The following is a 26,324-nucleotide window of genomic DNA, read 5'->3' as shown; positions in this document are numbered from 1 at the left end:
CCTAAAATTTTAACCAAGGATGCAGTGGGTAGCAGTAAATAGTGAGGTGGCTGAAGCTATTACTATGACACATCAACTCTTACATTGGCTCTTTTCATTCTGCATTTGGGCATGACTCCTATAGGTATAAAGCAAGAGCTAATATCTTCCGTACTGTGCATTAAAAATTCAAAATATGTGCTGGTTAATAAGCACTACTTACAGTATGAGTATTAAAAAATTTTCAGACCAGCCATGGTGGCTCATGCTTCTGTAATCCAAGCACTTTGGGAGGCTGAGGTGAGAGGATCGACTGATCCAGGAGTTTTTGAGTTTACAGTGAGCTATGTTTACACCAATGTACTCCAGCCTGGGCAACAGAGCAAGACTGTCTCAAAAAAAAAAAAAAAAAAAATCCAGGTTAAAATATTCAAAAGAGAACTTTCTTTCTTTTTTTTTTTTTTCTTGTTCCTTCAACTTTCATTTTAAGTTCAGGGGTACATGTGCAGGATGTGCAGGTTTGTTACATAGGTAAACATGTGCCATGGTTTATTGCTGCACAGATCACCCCATCGTGTAGGTATTAAGCCCAGCATCTGTTAACTTTTCTTCCTGATGCTCTCCCCCAACCTCGACAGGCCCCAGTGTATTTTGTTCCCCACCATGTGTCCATGTGTTCTCATCATTCAGCTCCCACTTACAAGTAAGACGTGCGGTGTTTGGTTTTCTGTTCTGGCATTAGTTTGCTGAGGATAATGCTTTCCAACTCCATCTGTGTCCCTGCAAAGGACATTATTTTATTCTTTTTTATGGCTGCATAGTATTCCATGATGTACATGTACCACATTATCCAGTCTATCATTGATGGGCATATAGATTGATTCCTTGTCTTTGCTATTATGAATAATGCTGCAGTGAACATACGCATACATGTATCTTTGTAATAGAATGGTTTATATTCCTTTGGGTATATACCCAGTAATGAGATTGCTGAGTCAAATGGTATTTCTGCCTCTAGGTCTTTGAGGAATTGCCACACTGTCTTCCATAATGGTTGAACTAATTTACACTCTACCAACAGTATAAAAGTGTTCCTTTTTCTCTGCTGTTTTTTTACTTTTTTATAATAGCCATTCTGACTGGTGTGATATGATGTCTCATTGTGGTTTTGATTTGCATGTCTCTAATGATCTGTGATGTTGAGCTTTTTTCATATGTTTGTTGGCCTCATGTATGTCTTCTTTTGAGAAGTGTCTGTTCATGTCCTTTGCCCACTTTTTAGTGGGGTTGTTTGTTTTTTTCTTGTAATTTAAGTTCCTTGTAGACTCTGGATATTAGACCTTTGTCAGATGGATAGACTGCAAAAATTTTCTCCCATTCTGTAGGTTTTCTGTTCACTCTGATGATAGTTTCTTTTACTGTGAAGAAGCTCTTCAGTTTAATTAATTAATAAAACTTGCAGTTGCTTTTGGTGTTTTTGTCGTAAAATCTTTGCCCATGCCTATGTCTTGAATTATGGTATTGCAGAGATTTTCTTCTAGGGGTTTTATAGGTTTTTTTTTTTTTTTTTAATGAGACAGAGTCTCACTATATCGCCTAGGCTGGAGTGCAGTGGCATGATCTCAGCTCACTGCAGCCTCCACCTCCTGAGTTCAAGCAATTCTCCTGCCTTATCTTCCTGAGTAGCTACGATTATAGGCATGTGCCACCGTGCCCGGCTAATTTTTGTATTTTTAGTAAAGATGGGGTTTCACCATGTTGGCCAGGTTGGTCTTGAACCCCTTACCTCGTGATGCACCCGCCTCAGCCTCCCAAAGTGTTTGGATTACAGGCATGAGCCACTGCACCTGGCCAGTATAGTTTTGGGTTTTACGTTTAAGTGTTTAATCTATCTTAGTTGATTTTCGTATATGATGTAAGGAAGGGTTTTTAATTTTCCAGTTTTAATTTTCTGTATATGGCTAGCCATTTCTCCTAGCACCGTTTACTAAATAGGGAATCCTTTCCTCATTGCTTATTTTTGTCAGGTTTGTCGAAGATCAGATGGTTGTAGGTGTGCAGGCTTATTTCTGAGTTCTGTATTCTGTTCCATTGGTCTATGTGTCTGTTTTTGTACCAGTACCATGCTGTTTTGGTTACTGTAGTCTTGTAGTATAGTTTGAAGTTGGGTAGCATGATGCTTCCAGCTTTATTCTTTTTGCTTAGGCTTGTCCTGGCTATTTGGGCTCTCTTTTGGTTCCACGTGAATTTTAAAATAGTTTTTCCTAATTCTGTGAATAATGTCCATGGTAGTTTGATCGGAATACCATTGAATCTATAAATTACTTTGGGCAGTATGGCCATTTTCACAAGTATTGATTTTTCCTGTCCATGAGCATGAAATGTTTTCCCATTTCTTTGTGTCCTGATTTCTTTGAGCAGTGGTTTGTGGTTCTTTCTGAAGAGGTCCTTTGCCTCTCTTGTTAGCTGTATTCCTAGGTATTTATTCTCTTTGTAGCAATTGTGAATGAGAGTTCATTCATGAATGGTCTCTCTGCTTGCCTGTTATTGGCGTATAGGAATACTAGCGATTTTTGCACATTGATTTTGCATCCTGAGACTCTGCTAAAGTTGTTTTTCAGCTTAAGAAGCTTTTGGGCTGAGACAATGGGGTTTTCTAGATATAGGATCATGTCATCTCCAAACAAAGATAATTTGACTTCTTCTCTTTCTATTTCAGTATGCTTTATTTCTCTTGCTCTATTGCCCTGGCCAGAACTTCCAATACTGTGTTGGAGAGGGGGCATCCTTGTCTTGTGCTGGTTTTCAAGGGGAATGCTTCCAGCCTTTGCCCATTCAGTATGATATTGGCTGTGGGTTTGTCATAGATGGCTGTTACTATTTGGAGGTATGTGCCTTTAATACCTAGTTTATTGAGAGTTTTTAACATGAAGGGATTTTGAATTTTATCGAAGGCCTTTTCTGCATCTATTGAGACAAGTGTGTGTTTTTTGTCTTCAGTTCTGTTTATGTGATGAATCACATTTATTGATTTGTGTATGTTGAACCAACCTTACATCCCAGGGATGAAGCCAACTTGATTGTGGTGGATAAGCTTTTTAATGTGCTGCTGGATTTGGTTTGCCAGTATTTTATTGAGGATTTTTGCATTGATGTTCATTAAGGATATTGACTTGATGTTTTTTTTTTTTGTTGTTGTTGTATCTCTGCCAGGTTTTGGTATTAGGATGATGCTGGCCTCATAGAATGAGTTGGGGAGGAGTCCCTTCTTTTTAATTTTTTGGGATAGTTTCAGTACAAATGGCACCAGGTCTTATTTGTACCTCTGGTAGAATTCAGCCTGTGAATCTGTCTGGTTGTGGGCTTTTTTTGGTTGGTAGTCTATTTATTTCTGCCTCAATTTCAGAACTTGTTATTTGTCTATTCAGGGATCCAGTTTCTTCCTGGTTCAGCCTTGGGAGAGTGCATGTGTCCAGGAATTTATTCATTTCTTCCAATAGATTTTCTAGTTTATGTGCATAGAAATGTTTATAGCATTCTCTGATGGTTGTTTGTATTTCTGAGGGGTCAGTGGTGATATCCCCTTATCATTTTTTGTGTTTATTTGATTCTTCTCTCTTTTCTTATTGATCTAATGTAGCTTTCAGTCATCTATTTTATTATTTAAAAAAACAGCTCCTGAATTCATTGATTGTTTTTTGAAGGGCTTTTTGTGTCTCCCTCTCCTTCAGTTCCACTCTGATCTTAGTTATTTCTTGTCCTCTCCTAGCTTTGAGGTTTGTTTGCTGTTGGTTCTCTAGTTCTTTTAGATGAAATGTTAGGTTATTAACTTGAGATCTTTCTAGCTTTTTGATTTGGGCATGTAATGCTATACATTTCCATCTTAACACTGCTTTAGTTGCATCCCAGAGATTCTGGTACATTGTCTCTTTGTTCTCAGTAGTTTCAAAGAACTTCTTGATTTCTTCCTTAGTTTCATTATTTATCCAAGAGTTATTCAGGAGTAGGTTGTTCAATTTCTGTGTAGTTGTATGGTTTTGAGTGAATTTCTTGAGTTCTGATTTGATTGCACTGTGGTCTGGGATACTGTTATGATTTCAATTATTTTGCATTTGCTGAAGAGTGTTTTAAATCCAATTATGTAATCAATTTTAGAGTAAGTGCAATGTGGCAATGGGAAGAATGTATATTCTGTTGTTTCTGGGTAGAGATTATTATTATTATTATTATTATTTGGTTTTTTTGAAGACAGAATCTCACTTTGTCGCTGAGGCTAGAGTGCAGTGGCACAGTCTCAGCTCACTGCAACCTCCGTCTGCTGTGTTCAAGCAGTTCTCCTGCCTCAGCCTCCCTACCAGCTGGGATTACAGGCACGTGCCACTGTGCTCTGCTCATTTTTGTATTTTTAGTACAGAGGGGGTTTTGCTCTGTTGGCTAGGCTGGTCTCAAACTCCTGGCTTTAAGTGATCTTCCCACCTGACCTCCCAAAGTGCTGGGATTACAGGCATGAGCCACTGTGCCTGGCTTAGGTGGAGAGTTCTGTAGATCTCTATCAGGTCCACTTGATCCAGAACTGAGTTCATGTCCTGAATATTTTTGTTAATTTTCTGTCTTGATGATCTGTCTAATATTGTCAGTGGGGTGTTAAAGCCTCCCACTATTTTTGTGTGGGTGTCCAAAGTCTAAGTCTCTTTGTAAGTCTCTAAGAACTTGTTTTATGAATCTGGATACTCCTGTGTTGGTGCATATGTATTTAGGATAGTTAGCTCTTCTTGTTGAATTGAACCCATTACCATTATATAATGCCCTTCTTTGTCTTGTTTTGATCTTTGTTGGTTTAAAGTGTGTTTTGTGGGCTGGGCATGGTGGCTCTTGTCTATAATACCAGCACTTTGGGAGGCCGAGGTGGGTGGATTACCTGAGGTCAGGAGTTTGAGACCATCCTCGCCAACATGGTGAAACCCTGTCTCTACTAAAAATACAAAAAATTAGCCGGGCATCTTGGCAGGTGCCTGTAATCCTAGGTACTCGGGAGGCTGAGATAGAGGAAGCTCTTGAACCTGGGAGGCAGAGGTTGCAGTGAGCTGAGATCGTGCCATTGCACTCTAGCCTGGGCAAGAAGAAACTCCATCTCAATAAAATAAAATATAATATAATAAAACTAAATAAATAAATAAAGTGTGTTTTGTCAGAAACTAGGATTGAGACCCCTGCTTTTTTCTGTTTTCCATTTGCTTGGTAAATTTTCTGATGGGTGTTGACTCTTTATCTAGCTTTCCATCTGTGTCTTTTTTTTTTTTTTTTTTGAGACGGAGTCTCGCTATGTCGCCCAGGGTGGAGTGCTGTGGCCGGATCTCAGCTCACTGCAAGCTCCGCCTCCCGGGTTTTTACGCCATTCTCCTGCCTCAGCCTCCCGAGTAGCCGGGACTACAGGCGCCCACCACCTCGCCCGGCTAGTTTTTTGTATTTTTTAGTAGAGACGGGGTTTCACCGTGTTAGCCAGGATGGTCTCGAACTCCTGACCTCGTGATCCGCCCGTCTCGGCCTCCCAAAGTGCTGGGATTACAGGCTTGAGCCACCATCTGTGTCTTTTAATTGGTGCATTTAGGCCATTTACATTTAAGTTTAGTATTGTTATCTGTGAATTTGATCCTGGCATCATGATGCTAGCTGGTTATTTTGCAGACTTGTTTATGGGATTGCTTCATAGTGTCACTGGTCTGTGTACTTCAGCATGTTTTTGTAGTGGCTGGTAATGGTTTTCCTTTCCATATTTAGTTCTTCCTTCAGGAGCTCTTGCAAGGCAGGCCTGGTGGTGATGAATTCCCTCAGCATTTGCTTGTCTGAAAAGGATCTTATTTCTCCTTCACTTACGAAGCTTAGTTTGGCCAGGTATGAACTTTTGGGTTGGAAATTCTTTTCTTTAAGAATGTTGAATACTGGCCCCACTCTCTTCTGGCTTGTAGGGTTTACACTAACAGGTCTGCTATTAATCTGATAGGCTTCCCTTTGTAGGTGACCTGACCTTTCTCTTTGGCTGCTCTTAACATTTTTTCTTTCATTTTGACCTGGGATAATCTGATGATTATGTGTCTTGGGGTTGGTCTTCTTGTGGAGTATTTTACTGGGGTTCTTGCATTTCCTGAATTTGAATATTGGCCTGTCTTTCTAGGTTGGGGAAGTTCTCCTGGATGATATTTTGAAGTATGTTTTCCAGCTTGGTTCCATTCTCCCTGTCTCTTTCAGGTACCCCAGTGAGTCATAGGTTTGGTTTCTTTACATAATATCATATTTCTTTGAGGTTTCGTTCATTCTTTTTCATTCTTTTTTCTCTATTCTTGTCTGCCTATCTTATTTCAGAAAGATAACTTCAAGCCCTGAGATTCTTTCCTCGGCTTGGTCTGTTCTGCTGTTGTTACTTGTGATGGCATTGTGAAGTTCTCATGTTATGTTTTTCAGCTCCATCAGATTTGTTATGTTCCTCTCTAAACTGGCTATTCTGGCTATCACCTCCTGTAGTTTATCATGATTCTTAGCTTCTTTGCATTGGGTTACAACATGCTTCTTTAGCTCAGTGAAGTTTGTTATTACCCACCTTCTGAAGTCTACTCTGTCAATTCAGCCATGTCAGCCTCACCCCAGTTCTGTGCCCTTGCTGGAGAGGTGTTGGGGTCATTTGAGGAGAAGAGGCACTCTGGCTTTTTGAGTTTTCAGTATTTTTGTGTTGATTCTTTCTCATCTTTGTGGGTTTATCTACTTTCAATCTTTGAGGTTGCTGACCTTTGAATGGGTTTTTGTCAGGTCTGTTTTGTTGATATTGTTGTTGTTTTCTGTTTGTTTTTCTTTTAACAGATAGACCACTCTTCTTTAGGGCTGCTGCAGTTTGCTGGGGGTCTGCTCCAGACCCTAGTTGCCTGGGCTTTTCCCATGCCTGGAGGTATCACCAGTGAAGGCTGTGAAACAGCAAAGATGTCAGCCTGCTCCTTCTTCTGGATGCTGTGTCCCAGGGGATTACTGATCTGTTGCTGGCCCAAACATGCCTGTAGGAGGTGACTGGAGACCCCTGTTGGGAGGTCTCACCTAGTCAGGAGGAATGAGATCAGAGAACTACTTAAATAAGCAGTCTGGCTGCTTTTTGGTAGAGCAGGTGTGCTGCACTGGGGCGGGGGGAGAGGACCTTTCCTTGTCCAGACTGTGTTATCCAAAGCTGGTAGGCTGGAACAGCTCAGTCTACTGAACCACTGAGATGGCAGCCACCCCTCCCACCTGGAGCTGTGTCCCAGGGAGAGATCAGAGCACTGTCTGTAGAACCCTTGCTGGAGTGACTGAAACCCCTGCAGGGAGGTCCTGCCTGTGAGGAGGAATGGATCAGGGTCCCAATTAAAGCACAGTCTGGCCATGACTTGACAAGGCAGCTGTGCTGCGTTGTGGGGGACCCTTCCTCATCCAGACCGTCTGTGTTCTCCAAAGCTGGCAGGCTGGAACGGCTGAGTCTGCTGAACCGCAGAGATGGTGGCTGCTTCTCCCCACAGGAGCTCTGTCCCAGGGAGAGATCAAGGCTCTGTCTTTAGAACCCTGGCTGAAGCGGCTGAAGCCCCCGCAGAAAGGTCCCGCCCAGTAAGGAAGAATGGATTGAGGTCCTGCTTTAGGAAGCAGTCTGGCCACGATCTGGTAAGTCAGCTGTGCTGCACTGTGGGGGACCCTTCCTTGTCGGGACTGTTTGTATTCTCCAAAGCCAGCTGGCTGGAACAGCTGAATCTACTGAACCACAGAGACGGTCGCCACCCTTCTTCCCCGGGAACTCGGTTCCAACTCACGCCTACTCCAGCCTGTTGCCGTTGGGTGACTGGAATTCCAAGCCAGTGGGTCTTAACCTGTGAGGTGCCATGGAAGTGGGGCCTGCAGAGTGACACTGCTTGGCTCCCTAGATTCAGCCCCAGTTCCTAGGGGTATGCGTGGATGGATCTTCTGCCTTGTCGGGGATTCTGGGGCTGGAGTAGGTAAAACTCGTGGGTGTGCCTGAGCGGCTGCTCTGCGGATACTTCACATAGCTCTGTGTATGGGACCCAAGGCCCTGGTGTCCTGGGCTCATGAGTCGATCTCCTGATCTGCGGGTTGCAAAGATGCATGGGAGAAGTGTGGTTCCCTCACTGCTTCCCTTGGCTGGGGGTGGGGGTTCCTTTGGCTCTGTGCCATTGCTGGGTGGGCCGTCACCCCACTCTGCTTTTTGTCGTCCTCCTTGGATCGAGTTGTTGCCTAGACAGTTCCACTGTGAGGACCTGGATATTTCAGCCGAAGGTGCTGAATTCACTCTCTGCTTCATTCCTTTCGGAGTGCCGCAGAACGCAGCTTCTTCTGATCGGCCATCTTGCAAGAGAAGCTTCTCAAGTTTTAAACGTTTAAAACTTTTTTCCAGTTAAGAAAAATTATGAAAAATTTCAAATATATAAAAGTAGAGAGAATTGTATAATGAACCGATATCAAAAATTGTTTAAATTATAGCTCATAGACAGTCTTATTTCACCTCTGAATCTCTGTACCCACTCCCACTGGATTTTTTTTTGAAGCAAATAACTGACATTATATCAAGAAAGTGTTTTTTTATTAAGAGTGTATCTTCTTCAGAGCTGGAAATGGACAACCTCAAAAGTTGACTGTTGGGTAGTGTGAGTCGAGCATCAGAAAAATGTTGTGTTGGCAAAAGACTGTGCAGTTTATTTAGCAAGCACTCACTAAATGCCTATTAACGTTGAAATGCTGCACTAGGTACTGAGGGTACAGATTTAAAAGACATTGGCCATGCCTTCAAAGAGCTGTCTTTCTAGGAGAGGTTACAGGTAAACACTACCTAACTATAATACAAAAGAGGAAGTGTGGAATTTTATATATATAGGTGTGTGTGTACGTATACACATATGCATGTGTATGTATGTGTATGTGTATATGAGTATATATATGTGTATATATATGTCTACACAAACAGACACATACATGCACACAGACACACACACACATATATATATAGGCTAGTATAGGAATACCTAGGAAAACTGTATAACTCAAAATTACTTGTGATTAATAATTACCTGTTACATATCTCACTTTTACTTGTTTTTAAAAAATATCTTTATGAAGATAGTTACTAAAAAGGCATACCTGAAAGAGGTTACTGAACAATTTGGTTTATATTTATTACACAGTTGAGAGAGAAAATAGTTTTTTTCCTTTACCATATTCATGATCAGATTACTGTAGAACATAGGAAAAGAAATGTATGTTGTTTTATTGCCAGGTTTATATTAAAGATCAAAGTCTGTAAATGTAGCAAATATAACAAATTATTGATTTACATTAGTCTATTGACCAAGTGTAATTGTGAGTGAATTGGAGAAGCTCATCTTTCACTATTGATCCACTCTTTAGCTGGTGTATTTCATGAGCCCAACTCCATAGGAAATACTTCTTTCTGAAGCATGAATTATAGTTGACCTGACACAGTTTCTTGTGAGATAGACTATTATTATTAAACTGACAATCGTGAGATCAGTGCTTGGAATCTGTCACAGGCTGCTACTGACTGGAGCTAATGATTACTTATTAATTTTTGCCAGATACTTCCATTATTTATCAGCATCTTGATAATCTGTAATATGCTTTAAAGTTCTTAGCTAATACTATTACGATTGGCTATAGGCAATATTAAATGTGAAATATCCTTGCTGATAATAATAATAGATTAATATTTTTATGTAACATTTTAAAGTTTAGAGTTCATCATAAATCCCAACAACTCAGTGAGGTAGCATTTATATTATTCTCTTTACATAGCTACAGAAACTGAAGCCTAATGACATTAAGTGAGTTTTTCAAATTTACTTAGTAAATTGTAAAGCTAGTTTTCAAAGTTGTTCATTTATTCAACAAATATTCATCTTTAGTCTGCTTGTGAAAGGCACTGGGGATAAAGATGTGAAAACCCATGATACATCATCCTAAGAGAGAGCTAAATATTAAACTAATCAATCACATAATTATTTAATTATAGTATGGTAAGTGGTGCAAAGGAGTACAACTGGGGATGACAGCATGTGACAGGAGGACATGCCCTAGTGTGGAGGTTCTCTGAGGAAATGTTTCATCTGAGTTCTGAAGAAAGTGGAGGATGTGGGGAGTGTTCCAGGTGGAGGGAGCGGTGTATGCAGCTTGAGGGGAAAGGAATATTGTTAGGTTTAGAAACTGAAATCAGGCAGGTGTGTTTGGAGCACAAAGAATGAGTAATAAAGATGTCTAGTGAGGTAGTCAGGGAATTTCATTCTTTTTAATAGAAAAAAATCAACAAATTGTTTAGTGCCTGCCATCCATGAGGCATTACGTGATACAGTATGAAAGAATATAAACCTTCAACCTAAATTAGAAAAAAATCTGTCAGGTAGTGTCCAAAAAAAGCCGAAGCTAGTTATGGACTCTTGTGGGTAGTGTGGCATTTGATGATGAATTTTTATTAATAAGATATATAGCCCAAACTAGGATATGCTTGTTTTTAATCCTTGGTTTAAAGATTTAAGGCCTTTCTTCTCACTTTTGTGAAAATTGGAGAATCTTTGCATTATCCAGGATTTCTGCACTGACAGCCTTATTGTCAGAATCTTGTGGAAAGCTCTTTAGAAGGACTTTAGGATGCTGCCTCTACATTTTCTTTTCTGTTTTGTTTTGTTTTTTTTTTTTGAGATGGAGTCTGGCTCTGTTGCCCAGGCTGGAGTGCAGTGGCACGAACTCAGCTCACTGCAAGCTCTGCCTCCCAGATTCACGCCATTCTTCTCCCTCAGCCTCCTGAGTAGCTGGGACTACAGGCTCCCGCCACCACACCTGGCTAATTTTTTGTATTTTTTTTAGTAGAGACAGGGTTTCACTGTGTTAGCCAGGATGGTCTCGATCTCCTGACCTCATGATCTGCCCTCCTTGGCCTCCCAAAGTGCTGGGATTATAGGCGTGAGCCACCATGCCCAACCCATTTTCTTTTATAATTTCTTCAGAAAGGATCTTGCGCGATTCCTACTGTGTTGCTTGTTAGCCAGCCAGTGATATCTAGTGATACTGAAATCAGTTCATGAACATTTTCCAAGCTTCAAGCCTCTCAGGTGCAGGGATAATGGGGATTGTGCTATGCAAGGCAGATACTGGTGCTTCATTGTAGAAACAACTGTTATCTCTTAACAGGTATCAGATGGATTTCCAAGGCTTTAGTTATAGACTATCACCAAAAATAGTAATTCTATTCTGTTTCATTTGTGCAATATGTATGAGAGTCATATATTAACCATGTAAATCTTATAAAGATAGGATGGAAAAAGCATATGCTTTTATGGATACTAGAGAATGCTTTTAGTACCAATCAGCTTTTCAGCTTAAAATATCAGAACACACTTTAAAACCTAAAACTTACTGGCATTAAAAAAAAATTCTTTGCATCAAAAGAGAATAGGTATAAAAAATAAATAGGCAAGTCATGATTTTTAAAAAGCATATTTTCCAACATTGCATAATTATGTTTAAAAAGCAAGAAAAATGGCATAATGCAAAAAGACTCCTGTCCTGTTTACTTGCATTATCATGAAAATATGAACATTTTAATTTTACTTGAAAAAAACTACTCAGGTATTAATTCATATTTTTAAAAATTGCATTGATATATAATATTTTACATATTTATGGGGTACATAAGATATTTTGTTACATGCCTAGAATGTGTAATGAATAAGTCAGGGTATTTGGGATATCTATTACCTTGAGTATTTATCAGTTCTATGTGTTGGGAACATTTCAAGTTCTCTTTACTTAGATCTTCTTTAATTTTTCATTGGAATGACATTCCAGAACCTTTGTGGTCTGACCTCTGCTAAACTTTTAGCTCCAGTTCTTGCTACTTTTTACCTCTAAATTCTTTTTTCACTACATCAAACTCATCACAGTTCCCTTCACATGTCATATCATTTTCTACTTTTACCCTCATTTGCTTTCCTTCGCCTGGAACACCTTACACATCACATCTTCATATGATTAATAACAGGCTCCAGAGTCAGACAGCCTGGGTTTGAATTCATCGAAAGCTTTTAATGAAGTGCCAGTCTCATGATAGGTGCTCAATAAATGTTTGTTTTTCTGATGATTGTATTTACTGCATCCACTGGATTGTGAATTCTTTGGGAACAGTTATTTTGCTCCTTTTCTTGTACACCTAGTTCATAATGTAATGCTTGGCATATAGTAGGTGCTCTACGGATGTTCATTTTATGAGTTTCTGCTCAAGCTTTAGAAAGAGAAACTGAGGAATATTATTCAAGATGTTCAAACTTCATGCCATTAAGAAATACCCTTCTGGACTCTGATGTTTTATCAAATTAGATGTCCTGTTTTGCAAGTTTGCAGGCAAATTAAGGGCAAATATAATAGAGAAGTCGACATCTTTTTTATTCTAACTGAAGAATGCAGCATCTCAAGTGATTGATACATTTCTAGTTTCTCTTCCTCTTGCCTCATTTTGTGAAATTACTGACCAAATCTTTATTTTTTGTACAGTTTTATGAAACTCAGTTTATCAGGAATCATGCAGAAGATTGTTACTGCTAATAAACAGAAATTGTTACTGCTAATGAAAATTATGGGATTGCTGTGATAGGGAATTGTCTATTATAAATGTTAAGCTTTCTGCATATCGTAGTTTTTAATGTAATTAGCTATGTCCTAGCAAGATTGAATATCATTCAAAAGATTAAACTAATCTGAATATTAAGGATAAAGTAGACCTAGATTAGACTGGTTTTACTGTTACTATTTTATAATCATTTTCTCACTGTAATTATGGATTCTTGTTTAAGAAAAATATTTTTGAAAGATTATTACATGTACTCAACATCGCCTTTGAATTTTTCACTTCCTGTTTTTATTAGCAAAGTGGATAAAGCCATATGGACATAAGGGTTAAAACAAATGATCTTAATACATTTCTGAATCTGATTAATACATGCTATAAGGTAGATGAACCTTGAAAACAGCATTCTAGGTGAAAGAAGCTAGACACAAAAGACCACATATTATATAACTCGATTTATATGAAATGTTCACAACTGGCAAATTTGTAGAGATGGAAAGTGGATCAGTGGTTTTCAGGAGCTTGGGGTAGGAGGAAATGATGAATAACTGCTGATGAATGTGGAACTTCTTTTGGGGGTGATAAATAAATTATATTGATTGTGGTGATAGATGTACAATTCTGTGAATATACTAAAATCTAATTGTATAAAAGGGTGAATTTATGGTGTGTGAATTATATGTCAATAAAGTTATTCAAATTCTAGTGTTCTATAGTACTGTAAGATGACTATAGTTAACAGCAATCTATAATTTCAAATAGCTAGAATTAGTACAGTGACTGTTCACAACACGAAGAAATGATAAATGTTTGAGATGATGGGTATGCTGATTACCCCAATCTGATCACTATACATTATATGTATTGCAGTGTCACTGCGTACCCCATAAATATGTACATTTTTGTGTGCCAATTTTAAAAACTCTCCAAATAAATATTTAAAAGATTAAAAATTATAGTGTTGGAGTTTACCCAATAAGCTAATTTAGACCTGCAGTCTATGCCATCTTAATTCATGTATGCTATTTTCATACTATATTTTAATTCACACACTATTTTTTTCAAGACAGAAGCAGTGAATTTGTGCTTCATTTTATTTTGAGACCCTAGTAATCTCTGTATATGATATACTTCAGTAAACATTCGTTTAATGAGGATGACCGTTAGTTTACTGTATTGGAAAAATCTGCATTTTTTGTTCCAGAGAAAAAAAGCTATTTTCTTGTTTTAATAGAAATGGTAATTGTAAGATGGGACTAAGAGGCTGTCAACTTGTCTGCCTGCCCTGAGGAAGGTAGCAAATTTTAGTAAATAGAATTTACTATTTATTAAAATAGTAAATAGTATTTATTTAATGAAGGATGTGAAAATTACATAGTTTTCTGATAATTCTTTTTCGTAGTTAATTTTAAAGTAGCAAAGTTTACTTTTCCTTTTAGATACTTGAAACTGATGAAACATTCTGAAATTTCTCATTGATTTTCACATTTTTTCACAGTCACATCTTCCTGACCAGTAATCTTGCAAGGGAGAAAGAAAACATTTTTTGAATGAATTTATTATTTTATTTTATCTTTCTAGAGATGGGATCGATCTCTCTCTGTTGTCCAGGCTGAGTGTAGTGGTACAATCTTGGCTCACTGCAACTTCAACTTCCCAGGCTCAAACAATCCCCCAACCTCAGCCTCCCAGGTAGCTGGGACCACAGGCGTGTGCCTACACCTGGGCAATTACAGTTTTTTTTTTTTTTGTAGAGATGGGGTCTTACTGTATTGCCCAGACTGGTCTCAAACTCCTGGGCTCAAGCAGTCCTCCCACTGCAGCCTCCCAAAGTGCTGGGATTACAGGTGTGAGCCACTGCACTCAGTAAATAAATTTATTTATGAATAAATTGTCAATATATTGGCCCAGTAAAGAGAGAAATTACATTTCTCTACATTTCTTATAGAAGTTCACAACTGGAACTGCCCATATGGTAAATCAGTAAGAATGAACTCCTATGAAATGTATGCTTATTCTGGAATATTGTAGGGACTTTTCCAGGGGCTCTTTGGGATCCAGAATTATGATTAGATGCTCTTAACATGCTCACGTTCCCTCAGATCGAAAAATGGTTTTGAACAAATAGGACTTTTACAATGTAATCATTTTACTGTGAAACCGAGGGAGCCTCTTTCGGTAAACATTGAGTATCATTTCAAGTGAAACTTGGATTTAGGTTCTATCAAAATACAGTAGAAATAAAGGATTAACATATGGACTTTTCCTTGAAGATACTCTCCTTATCCCTATTTATGTCTTGTTTAGGGAGTACTCCAAAATAGTTTATCTCAACTTACATTTGAACACATTTTAGAATGTATTTGAGATTTCATAATTTAAATTTTTCTACTGTGTCACCTGTATAAGGAGAAAGAAAACAAAGTGATCTGCATTTGCTGTATTCATGGCTGCGAACAGTCTTAGAATGATTTGCTCTTTGTTTTATTAAAGGAAGATAGGCTCCTGATGTGAGAATTACCACCAATTTCTTGCTACCACTACCACTTCCCACCTTTTTTGCCTTTTTTTTTTTTTTTAAATGGAAGGCTCAGGTCAATGTTCTATTTCGTTGACAACAGCCAGTTTAAGATGGAATGTTAGTCATTCTTCTGTGAAAACCTTGGCTACTCTGTCACTGGAAATTTGTGTCTTTATAAGACTCTAGCCCTTCTCCCATGTTACTCAGCCCCCACTCTTTCTTCTCTTCCTTTGCTAATTGTTCCAGCTTCAAAATTACCATTAAAAATTATAAATTTAGTTTATTAATTGAAAATTATATGAATTTTCAGTCTAAAATAAAATATTCAACCTGACTTTTAAAAAGCAGGCATCCTCAGCCCTATTCCTCACTCCTCCCAGAAGCAAACACTTTTCAACTCTTGTAACTTGTTCTATTTGAATTATAATGTTACTGATTTTTCAGTTTTAGCAGTTATTTATTGATTTTTAGTTACTGAAGTTTAAGATTTAACTCATACCTCTTGTCTCTAATACCTACATAGGTATTTCTGATCCCCTAGCTGCCCACTGTAGTTTTATTGTAATTTTGGTTAGACGAGTGCTTCTCATTTCTGGCTATACATTAGAATCACTAGCAAACTTGAGTGAACAAATCTAGATGCCTGAGACTCATCCTCACAGATTCTGCTTTATGTGTTTTGGGGAAGATCCTGGGTATCTGTGTTTTTAAAGTTTTCAGTTACTTCTAATGTGCAGCCAGGTTTGAGAACCACTGAGTAAATAATAAATAAATCAGTATTTATTATGACTGTGTAAATGCTTTGCATAGCTGAGCTATGTAATAAGTCATTACTTTTCCTTTCTTGCTCATATTTTCCCCCTAGTGTTAAGAAATAATTTATTTTGTATTTGTTTAGTTTTCTATGTACCTTTTTATACATTCAGTAAAAGTATGTCGAACTTCTACTCTATGTTAGGGATATAGCTGTGAACAAGCAGATTAAAATTCTCCGTGTTCTCCCAAAGTCTAAGGGGGAAAAATGTACAGTAAACTAAATAAAATACATAATATATTAGATATCAGTAAGTTCTGTGGAGAATAATAAAGCAAGAAAGGAGACAAAGGAATATTGGAAGTAAGGTGGGGTTACAATTTCAAATAGGGTCATTAGGGAGGACTTTGTCAAGAAGATGATATTTAAGTAAAGGCTTGAAGGCTATGAAAGAGAGATTCACGCAGATATCTGGGGGTAAGGGTGTTCTCAGTGGGATTCATAAGTGCAGTGGCTTGAGGTGGGATCCTGCCTCATGTTCTTGAGTAGACAGAGGCAGTGTGTCTGGAGCAAATGAGGAGGAGGACCAAGGGCTAGATTGGGTAAGACCTTATGAGGCTATTGTCATGATGTTTGCTTTCATTTGGAGCTGGATGAGAAGTCTTTATAATCTTCTAAGCAGAGGAATTACTTTATCTGACTTAGGGTTTGAAAAGATTTCTCTGGCTTCTGCTTGGAGAGTAGACTGGAGAAGGCAAGGGCAGAGTAAGGAGCCTGTTGGTAGGCTAAGGCAGAACTTACACAAGATATGATGATGACCTGGACAAGGGTGGTAATTAGCAGTGGCATTGGCGAAAAGTGGTCAAGTTCTGGGAAATTTTTTTTTTAGCTACCATATTAACTAATTGGAAATATTTTTAAAGGTAGAACCAACAGAATTTTCTGATGGATTGGATATGGTATGTGAGAGCAGAAGAAGGGTCAGTGGTGTCTCCAAGGTTTTTGGCGTGAATAATTGGAGTAATGGACTTTTAGCTAACTACAATGGCAAAGACTGCCGGGGAGCAGATATTTTTGAGAGAGATCTGGAGCTTGGTTTTGGACACGTTAAGCTTAAGATATTTATTACACACCTAAGGGGAGGGGTTGGATATAGCAATCTGGAGTTCAGGGAGATGATAGGGCCAGAGATATGCATTTATAGATTCATATAAAGTGAATAAACACAAGTGAACGTAGTATAAATGGTAAAGGGGTCCACTGACTGAAACCTGGAATACTCACGTGTGAAGAGATTGGGGAAATAAGGAGGATTCACCAGAAGAAACTGAGAAAGACCAAGCAGTGATGTAGGAGAAAAACCAGGAAAGCTCGGTGTATCCTGGAAGCCAAGTGAAACTGTTTCAAGGAGGGCGCGATCAGGCTATAAGATGCTGCTAATGGATTTAAGTTAATATGAGAACTGAGGATCGACTATTGGCTTTAGCAGCATGGAGCTTATGAATTGACGGGAGCAGACTCAGTGGAGTGGTGGGGTGAAAGTCTGTTTGGTGTGTGTTTAAGAGATGATGGGAAGAGAAAATTGGAGATGAGGAGTATATTATGAATTAAGTCCTCCAAATCTACCTAGTTGTGTTAAACTTATATCAATATGTTCAAACACAGGAGGCATTTGAGCAATTTTATCTTCTTGAAGAAATCTCTCTGGGCTGGAGCCTTCTGATCTGCTCCAATTCGAATGGATTATTTCCACAACTATTGTCCTGAGATCTTCATTTACCATCAAGCAAGGAATACCTTTTATCCCCTTATATTTAATTCACTATTTTTTGTATCCCATAGTTTCTTTATTGTTTTTGAGTTACATATTCTTTAGCAGTTTTGTGAGAAATGGAGCATGGGAAGAAAAACTTTAAAACCTTGTATGTCTGAGAATGTCTTTATTTTACTCTAACAAGAGATGAGTAGTTTGAATGATTGTAGTACTTAAGGTTGGGAATAATTTTCCCCTCTGAATTTTGGAGGAACGGATTCAGCCATTGTCCTGTTCTCTTTTTGCTGTTGAGAATTCTGATGCATTTTAAAATCTTGATCCTTTATATGAAAACCTTCTTAGTTCTGGAAGCTTATAGAATCTTCTTTGTCTTCAGTGTTCTGAAATGTAACAGTATGCTCTAGGGAGGCTCTATTTTCACCATTTGTGTAGGTTACTTAATGGACAACTTCCAATCTAAAAACTCATGTTGTTTAATTTAGAAAAATTTCTTTGAATGATTTCTTTAATGATTTCATTTTCACAGTTTTATCTGTTTTCTAATTTCCTTGAACTATTTTTATTCAGATATTGAATCTCAGGAGATAATTTTCTCATATCTCTCTTATTTTCCACCTCTCTTGTTACTTAATCTGTTTCCTGCAACATTTCTTCCATTTTAATATTCAACCAGAATTCTTCTGGTTAGTTTTTTATTCCTATCTTTTTATTTCTAAAATTTTTGCTATCTGATTATTCCTTTTTTCCCTAGTATCCCATTCTTGTTTCATCAATGCAGTATTTTCTCATCCCTCTGAGGATATTACAATTGTTTTGAATTTTTTTCTTCTTGAGTCAGTTTGTTCCTGTTTTCTTTCCTTTCCTCTTCCTTTCCCCCTTCCTTTCCTCCTCTTTTTGTTTCCTCCTTCTATGTTAAGTCTGTGTCTTTTATATTCAGATGCATTGTTTTTTTAAAAGATAAACTGAAGTGTATTAGAATTTTAGAGTTTGAGCATGAGTTTGACAATTCATGAATTGTGCAGAGCCAGAATGCAATCAGTACAGGGCTTCACAAAAAGGGCATGAGGGGAGGCTTTTATAGGATGAACAAGGAAGCAAGGTAAATAATTCTTTCCAGTGGAAAGTCTCTAGTGAGGGGTTAGTTGGCAGTTTCTGATTGGTTAAGCTTAAGTGGTGGAAAGTCTCTAGTGAGGGGTAGTTGGCAGTTTCTGATTAGTTAAGCTTAAGTAGGGGAAAGTTCCTAGTTAGAGATTAGTTGACAGTTTCTAATTGGCCTAGACTATGACCATTTACACTGAGCTGAGTTTTAGTTTGTATAAGTAGGAACCCAGGATGCTGGAACCATCTTAGATTGATGGCCTCCCAATTAATTATTGTAACAGCTCAAATGCAGATGATCCTTGATTTTTGTCTAATATTTAAGAGTGGAGTAGATGCTGGTACTGTTTCTTGGTGTCTTCACCACAGGGTGAATGGATGGACTGTTAGTAGGAACTCCTGATGTGAGTCTCTTTAGATCTTTCCTCTTGTGTTTATCAGATTATTCAGCAAAGATTATTTCAATTTCTGGCCCAAAGGGTATTCTTCTGACTGCTAATGCTCTTGAAGTCAAGTTGGAAGAGGAGGTTGTAAAAGACTTTCAACATTTATTAAGTAAACTTTCAATTAATTCCCATTTTCATGCATTATCTTACACTTAACTGTTCCTGTGTTCTTTATATCAGAAACCCTCTCTTTTAACTTCTCCAGAGGATAAATCTTTGGCATCTTCTGCTGTGATAGGGAGAGTAGATATTATATTGTTTGAAAATACTACTTTTTTAACTTTTCATCATGAAAATTTCAAGCATATTTTGATATACAGAGAGACAAGTACAGAGACAAGTACAGAGAGAATAGTTTTCATGTACAATTACAGACTCAAGGCCAGTTTTGTTTTATCTATTATTTTGAAACAATCTCAGACATCACTATTTAATTCATAAACATTTTAATATGTATCTCCAAAGGAAAAAGACATTTTTAAAGAACAAAGGCCATATGGCTGCAGCATTATCACCCCTAGATATAATTAACAATAATTTCTTAGTATTATCAGATAGTTTAATCATTGTTCAGATTTTCCTGATTATCTCATTAATGGTTCTCCATTCTCACCCCACAGTGTGTTTGTTTGACTCAGAATCTAAATTAAGATCCTTGTTTTGGTTACTTTGTCTCTTAAATTTTATAATATCTTTCTATCTTTCCCTTCGCAAATTACTTGTTGAAGAGACAGGATCAATGATACAGTTTTTCACTGTTTGGACTTTGCTAACTGCATCCTTGTGGTGCCATTTAATGGTGTCCCTTCTATTTCCTAGAAACTGATAGGGAGATCAGATGCCTTGTCAGAATCATAACTGCAATATTTTGGGCGGGGGGCAGAGGGAGGACAACACTGTCTCAGAAGTATTGTTGTACTTCTATCATAAGGCACTAGTATCTTGTTTTTTCTTTTTGTGATGTTAGTTGCCGATGTTAGTTGCCAATCATTGCCTAGATCCTAAAATTAATTTGGGTTTACAAAATGAAGATATTCTAATTATTTCATTCCATCTGCATTTATTAGGTGGAAAACATCTACAAAACAATGTCACCAGCTGTTTGGTAGCTTGTGATGTGGTTCCTGTAGAAAGACAGAATGAATGTTTTTTTCCTTTATTTTCCTGTTTTCACAGTAATGAATTGGTTTCTTTACATCCTTCAAAGGGGAGCAGTGATTTTTAAAATTTAATTTAATTTTTTTTTTTTTTTTTTTTTTTTTAGACTCAGTCTTGCTCTGTCGCCCAGGCTGGAATGCAGTGGCATAATCTCGGCTCACTGCAACCTCTGCCTCCCGGGTTCAAGCATTTCTCCTACCTCAGCCTACCGAGTAGCTGGGATTACAGGCACTCACCAGCATGCCTGGCTAATTTTTGTATTTTTAGTAGAGGCAGGGTCTTACCATATTGGCCAAGCTGGCCTTGAACTCCTGACCTCAAATGATCCACCTACCTTCTCTTCCAAAGTGTTGAGATTACAGGCGTGAGCCACTGCACCCAGCCAAAACTTTTCTTTTTTTTTTTTTTAGTATCATGAACCCTTGGACTTAAATGGATTTGGTGTGTCAATCTATTGTCCTTTTCATTGCTCAATCTCTGGGCCATTAAGCCTCTTTAAGTTGACTTCTGAGTCATTTTGAGGTGACTCCACTGGTCTTTGGAAACTGTCTTACTTTTTGGAATGACAAGATGTTTTGGGAACATTTCGTGTATTTTCTGCTTCAGACGTGGAATCAACTATTCCTTAGAGGAATTTTGTTCATTTTTGGAGAAAGGAAATTTAGAGACCACAGTCTACATGCTAAGGGCTAATTGATTCTTAAATAGACTTTAAACCAATCCTATTTTTAGCCCTATCTCCTCATCTTTTTTAGAGGTACTTGGTATTGCTACTTCCCAAAACTTTAGGAGATTCTTAAATGTGAATTGGTTGTTTCTTAACTTTCTCCTTTTTGACTTAAATTTCTTGAATCTGCTCGGTATATTATCACTAGTTCATTGACTTTACAGCTTCAAAAATTGCCCCTTTTTCCCTTCCTGTGTTTGTTTGTTTGTTTGTGTTTTGGTCCTTGTGGGTTTATGACTTTTTTTTTTTTTTTTTTTTTTTTTTTTTGAGACGGAGTCTTGCTCTGTCACCCAGGCTGGAGTGCAGTGGCCAGATCTCAGCTCACTGCAAGCTCCTCCTCTCGGGTTCACGCCATTCTCCTGCCTCAGCCTCCCGAGTAGCTGGGACTACAGGCACCCGCCACTTCGCCCGGCTAGTTTTTTGTATTTTTTAGTAGAGACGGGGTTTCACCGTATTAGCCAGGATGGTCTCGATCTCCTGACCTCATGATCCGCCCGTCTCGGCCTCCCAAAGTGCTGGGATTACAGGCTTGAGCCACCGCGCCCGGCCGGGTTTATGACTTTAAATAAAATGTCTCATTTTAGTTTTAGAGTTTGTGCTAAATACTTTAATTGTTATCTTTAACTAGAAGCCATCCATTCATTAACTTCTTTTTTTTAATATTCAAATAAGTGTATTATTTATTAATGAAGTGAGGGAACTATTTACATGCACAGAAACATGGATAAATCTCAAAATCATTGTGATGAATGGAAGAAGCTAGACACAAAAGAGTACATATGATATGATTCTATTTATATGAAGGTCAAGAAGAGATAAAACAAATCTATAGAAAAGAAATCATAATGATGTTTTCCTTGAGGGAACTTTCTGGGGTGATGGAAACCTTCTGTATCTTCCATAGGGTTATGGATTACTGGGTGATGTATTTGTCAATGGCTATTATAGTAGTAACATTTAAGATCTGTGTACTTTTAATTGCATGTAAATTATATTTAGTAAAAAATTAAAGGAGAATTATGTGCATAATTGCTGCATTTTAAAATCACTGGTTTCATTACTTCTTATGAGCAACAGTTTGGCTATCTTGATTTCACTTCTTCAGAGCATCTAATAAGCTATTTTCTTAAACCAAGGCAGTACTCTCTTTAAGAGAAACTCTCTAAAAGTATCTTTTGTCACCTAATTTCAGTAAGAACAGGAAGAGAGGGAAAGAAATAGGATGGAGAGAAGCAAGTGGGCAAGAAGGAATGACAAAGTTGAAGATTTCATAGATTATTCCTAAGCTTAAAGGCTTGATGGTTTTATTTCCCCCCCTAAAAAAAGCTTCTCAAACAAACTTCTTGAATATTCCAAAACTTCTTGAATAAACAGCTTAAACTACTATATGATTGACTTAGGCTTTAGGCAAAGAAGCATTTCTAGTGATATCAGAGGATTTTTTTTTTAAGTGCATAGTATATAATGGTGATTTTTATTTGACTTATATCTGTTGTGGAATATCAGCCATTTTTTCTCTGACTAGAGAAATATTAAGTTAGTGGGGTAAATTGCTTAGAAGACAACTGCACCATTTACTCAATTAATAAGGGAGCCTAGGATCTGGAAACAATGCCTCAGGCTGTTGTCAAGCCTACACTTCTTTGAGATCATCTTGTGGTCTTCTATTAAAGTCTAGCAGTGGAATTATTATATAAACTTTCAACTGCATTCAGTTGAGCATTTATTTGTTTATCTTACTATTTGAATAGTCCAAATAACTGTGTATGGTGGCCTTTAGTTCTGTCCACTAGTATTTCTGGTTCTTTTCATTCTGGGCACGTCATAGGCTTGTACTTCTCTACTCCCTTGAAGTTATGAGTGGTCATATGACTTGTTCTGATCAAAGGAATGTGAAAGAACGAGCACACAATTTGCCACATTCTATTCTGTTGCCTTGGTTGTTGCAGGTGATACAAACTCTTGAAGCTTGCATCCCTGAATGATGACTACAGAGCAGAGCAATGGGGGTGCAGTGAGATCGAGAAAAAAAATGTTGTTCCTTAAAGCCGTGAGATTTTGGGATTGTATCACTTTGGTATAACCTAGTAGGATGGTTAATACTGAGTGTCAACTTGATTGGATTGAAGGATGCAAAGTATTGATCCTGGGTGTGTCTGTGAGGGTGTTGCCAAAGGAGATTAACATTTGAGTCAGTGGGTTGGGAAAGGCAGACCCACCTTAATCTGGGTGGGCACCATCTAATCAGCTGCCAGCACAGCTAGAATATAAAGCAGGCAGAAAAACGTGAAAAGACTAGACTGGCCTAGCCTACATCTTTCTCCTGTGCTGGATGCTTCCTGCCCTCGAACATCAGACTCCAAGTTCCTCAGTTTTGGGACTCGGACTGGCTCTCCTGGCTCCTTAGCTTGCAGACAGCCTATTGTAAGACCTTGTGATCCTGTGAGTTAATACTTAATAAACTCCCCTTTATATACTTATCTATCCTATTAGTGCTGTCCCTCTAGAGAACCCTAATACACCCAGCCTTTTTTTTTTTATTTTTTAGATTAATGTATATGTTGTATTTATTTATTTTGCCTTTTGGGAGATGAGATCTCACTATATTGCCCAGGCTGCTCTTGACCTCCTGGGCTCAATCAGTCCTCTCACCCCAGCCTCCCACGTAGCTGGAACTACAAGCATGCACCACCATACCTCTCTTGACTAATATACATTGAATATAAGTGTTACTACTTAGTTTCTAAGAAAAATATCCTACCGTTTTCTCTGATTCCTGTGCTAGCACCTGGGTAGTTAAGAACAAAAAGATATGGATGATTAATTTTGAAAAAAAATTTTATGGCTATTTTAAAAGTCAGTCTTCAGTTTATAAAGGATGCAATTCTAAAATGCTTTCAGGGTGAGATTTTTGAGGAATGTATCTTCATATCTTTGATAGTTATGGTTGTATCATAGGAACAGAAATAAAGCTTTTGAATTCGGACTTATGGAGGAAGAGTAATTTTTTTTTTTTAATTTTTAATTTGTTTTTTAGAGATAGGATCTTGCTGTGTCACCCAGGCTGGAGTGCAGTGGCATGATCATAGCTAACAGAAGCCTCGAATTCCTGGGCTCAAGCGATCCTCCTGCCTCAGCCTCATAAGTAGCTGGGACTATAGGCATGCCCTACTGTGACCAGCTAATTTTTAAATATTTTGTACATACAGGGTCTTGCTTTATTGCCCAGGCTGGTCTCAAGCTCCTGGCTTTAAGCATTTCTTTCCCCCAGCCTCTCAAAGTGCTGGGATTACAGGCATGAGCTACTATGCCTGGCCAAGTAATGATTTTTTAATATTGAGGGACAATATATTGCTCTCATGGGAAAAGCAATATACTTGGAAGTTTAAATCTGTTGGGGTTTTGTTTTTTATTCTGTATCTTGCTCATGGTGGCTTGTCTCCTTACATGGTTTAGTGATTTAAAAAAATACCAAGTACATATTTAGTTGAACTTAATCTGTGAAAATCCTAATGGCCTAAATTGGAGATTATGTATTTCAGGGAGGATTTGCACTGATTTCTGTCAGAAGCCAGGGATCTATAGACCTGAGACCACTTTAGCCCCATTTAAAAGTCTTGCCTTAATATGGGTTGAGTGGGGTTGCTTCTCATTCTGATCTCCCAGGTTTAGTTTCGCTGTGCCCCCTACTGTTACAGCTCATTGTTGTTTTTTACACCCTTATAGCTTTCCTTTACCTACAAGCCGAGAAATATATTAAAATGCTTTTTAATAGCATATCCTGGATCTAGTTGTATTTAATAAAGGAAAAGTCTTGTTTTTTCTGCTGTAAACAAAAATCCTAGAAAAGAAATTTCTGGGACTATTGAGAAGCATCATATATACTTGCAATATATTCATTCATAACATACCCGTTGATAATAATGTTATGTGATGTGTTATATTCATATAATGCAGGTATATCAAGAGTTTCAGCAAGTCTTACTGTAACTGCCTCAAGCTTAGCTACTCACTGCTTGAAGGCCAGAACATGAGAAGTGAGGTGTGGTGAAAGGAAAGCAAGTTTATTCAAATGCTAGCAGTTGGGGAATGGCCAGGCACATTCGCTTAAAAGTCCATTCCAGCTTTTTGGGCTGAGTGAAGGGTTTAATAAGGAAAATTTAGTGTGGGAAATATACAGGAGTGGTGCTGAAGGGCGCAGGTCTACATTTATTGTTCAGAGACATATAGACTATCTTGAGTAACCTCCTGTCTGGAGGTCCGGTTGGTATCATCTTCACTACTTCTTGGTAGTGGTGGACTAATTGTTCGTGACTCCTCCTAAGCCTGAGGATTCGCAGCTGGTTCTTTATGCCTGGATTGTTTCAAAATTAGCCCCTGGAATTTCTAAGCAAGCACATAATTAGATAAGCGAGCACTGTGCGTAGGAGTGTCTGCTGGAAAAGGAGGGGAAACAAAGTTTCAAAGTATGTTTCAAGGCTAAAAGCAAGAAAGGAAAAAATATGTTTCAAAATGCATTTTGAATATAAGATACTTGGTTACATGATCTCACTTAATCTCCATAGCAATAAAATATACAACCCTTTAAAAAAGGTAGGTATGTTTGCCATTAAATTTGTCATTTCCAAAAATGAGGACTTGGCTTTATAAGTCATAATCAGGGAGGATATTTTGATATTAGTACGTATTATTAGTATCTCATTTGTTGTATTTGACTTAAATATTTTCATGCAGCAACATAGAATATGCTTACAATGGATGAAAAAGGAATATAAAATTATATCTCTTATGTTATAATTATGTCAGTTATATATCCATATGGCAAGCATTAGAAATGGACATGGCAAGAATAAAAATAGTTAGTGTTAGAGATTGTGGAAGTCTTATTCATTTTATCCTAATGTTATTCCCATGATTTTGTACAGTTAATGATATATACACAAAATCTACTCAACAAGCATTAACATCTCAGTTTTAATTAAAAATTTATTTTATAGTTTTATTAAAATCTGTATATACATTTATACAGAGAAAGAAGTCTAAGATATATATGTTTATGTGTATATTTATATATTGAAATCTTAACCACTATTATCTCTGGGTGGCAAGATTTCAAGGGATTTTTAAAAATGTATTCTTTATGATATTTATATATATGCAGTTTTTAAAAACAAAGATATTTATTAATCTTATTATTAAAAATGACAAAGCTATTTTC

At 37.7% G+C, this 26,324-nt stretch overlaps 1 protein-coding gene across 11 annotated transcripts in view; it reads left to right on the top strand.

Moving 5' to 3' along the window:
* The window catches only part of LOC105495739 (tetratricopeptide repeat domain 28), a 715,636-nt gene that overhangs the window by 165,932 nt on the left and 523,380 nt on the right, over nt 1-26,324 (top strand). The window contains exon 2 of one of the 11 annotated variants that reach the window (XM_071080885.1): nt 7,512-7,650. The exons of the other annotated variants lie outside the window; for them this stretch is intronic. Within the exon in view, the coding sequence (XP_070936986.1) occupies nt 7,512-7,650 (139 nt within the window). The remainder of the gene's footprint in view (nt 1-7,511; nt 7,651-26,324) is intronic. 11 annotated transcript variants of the gene reach the window in all.

This window comes from Macaca nemestrina, chromosome 15 (assembly GCF_043159975.1).
Source record: "Macaca nemestrina isolate mMacNem1 chromosome 15, mMacNem.hap1, whole genome shotgun sequence".
In the NCBI taxonomy this organism is placed as follows: domain Eukaryota; kingdom Metazoa; phylum Chordata; class Mammalia; order Primates; family Cercopithecidae; genus Macaca; species Macaca nemestrina.
This window is presented reverse-complemented; position numbering and strand designations above follow the sequence as displayed.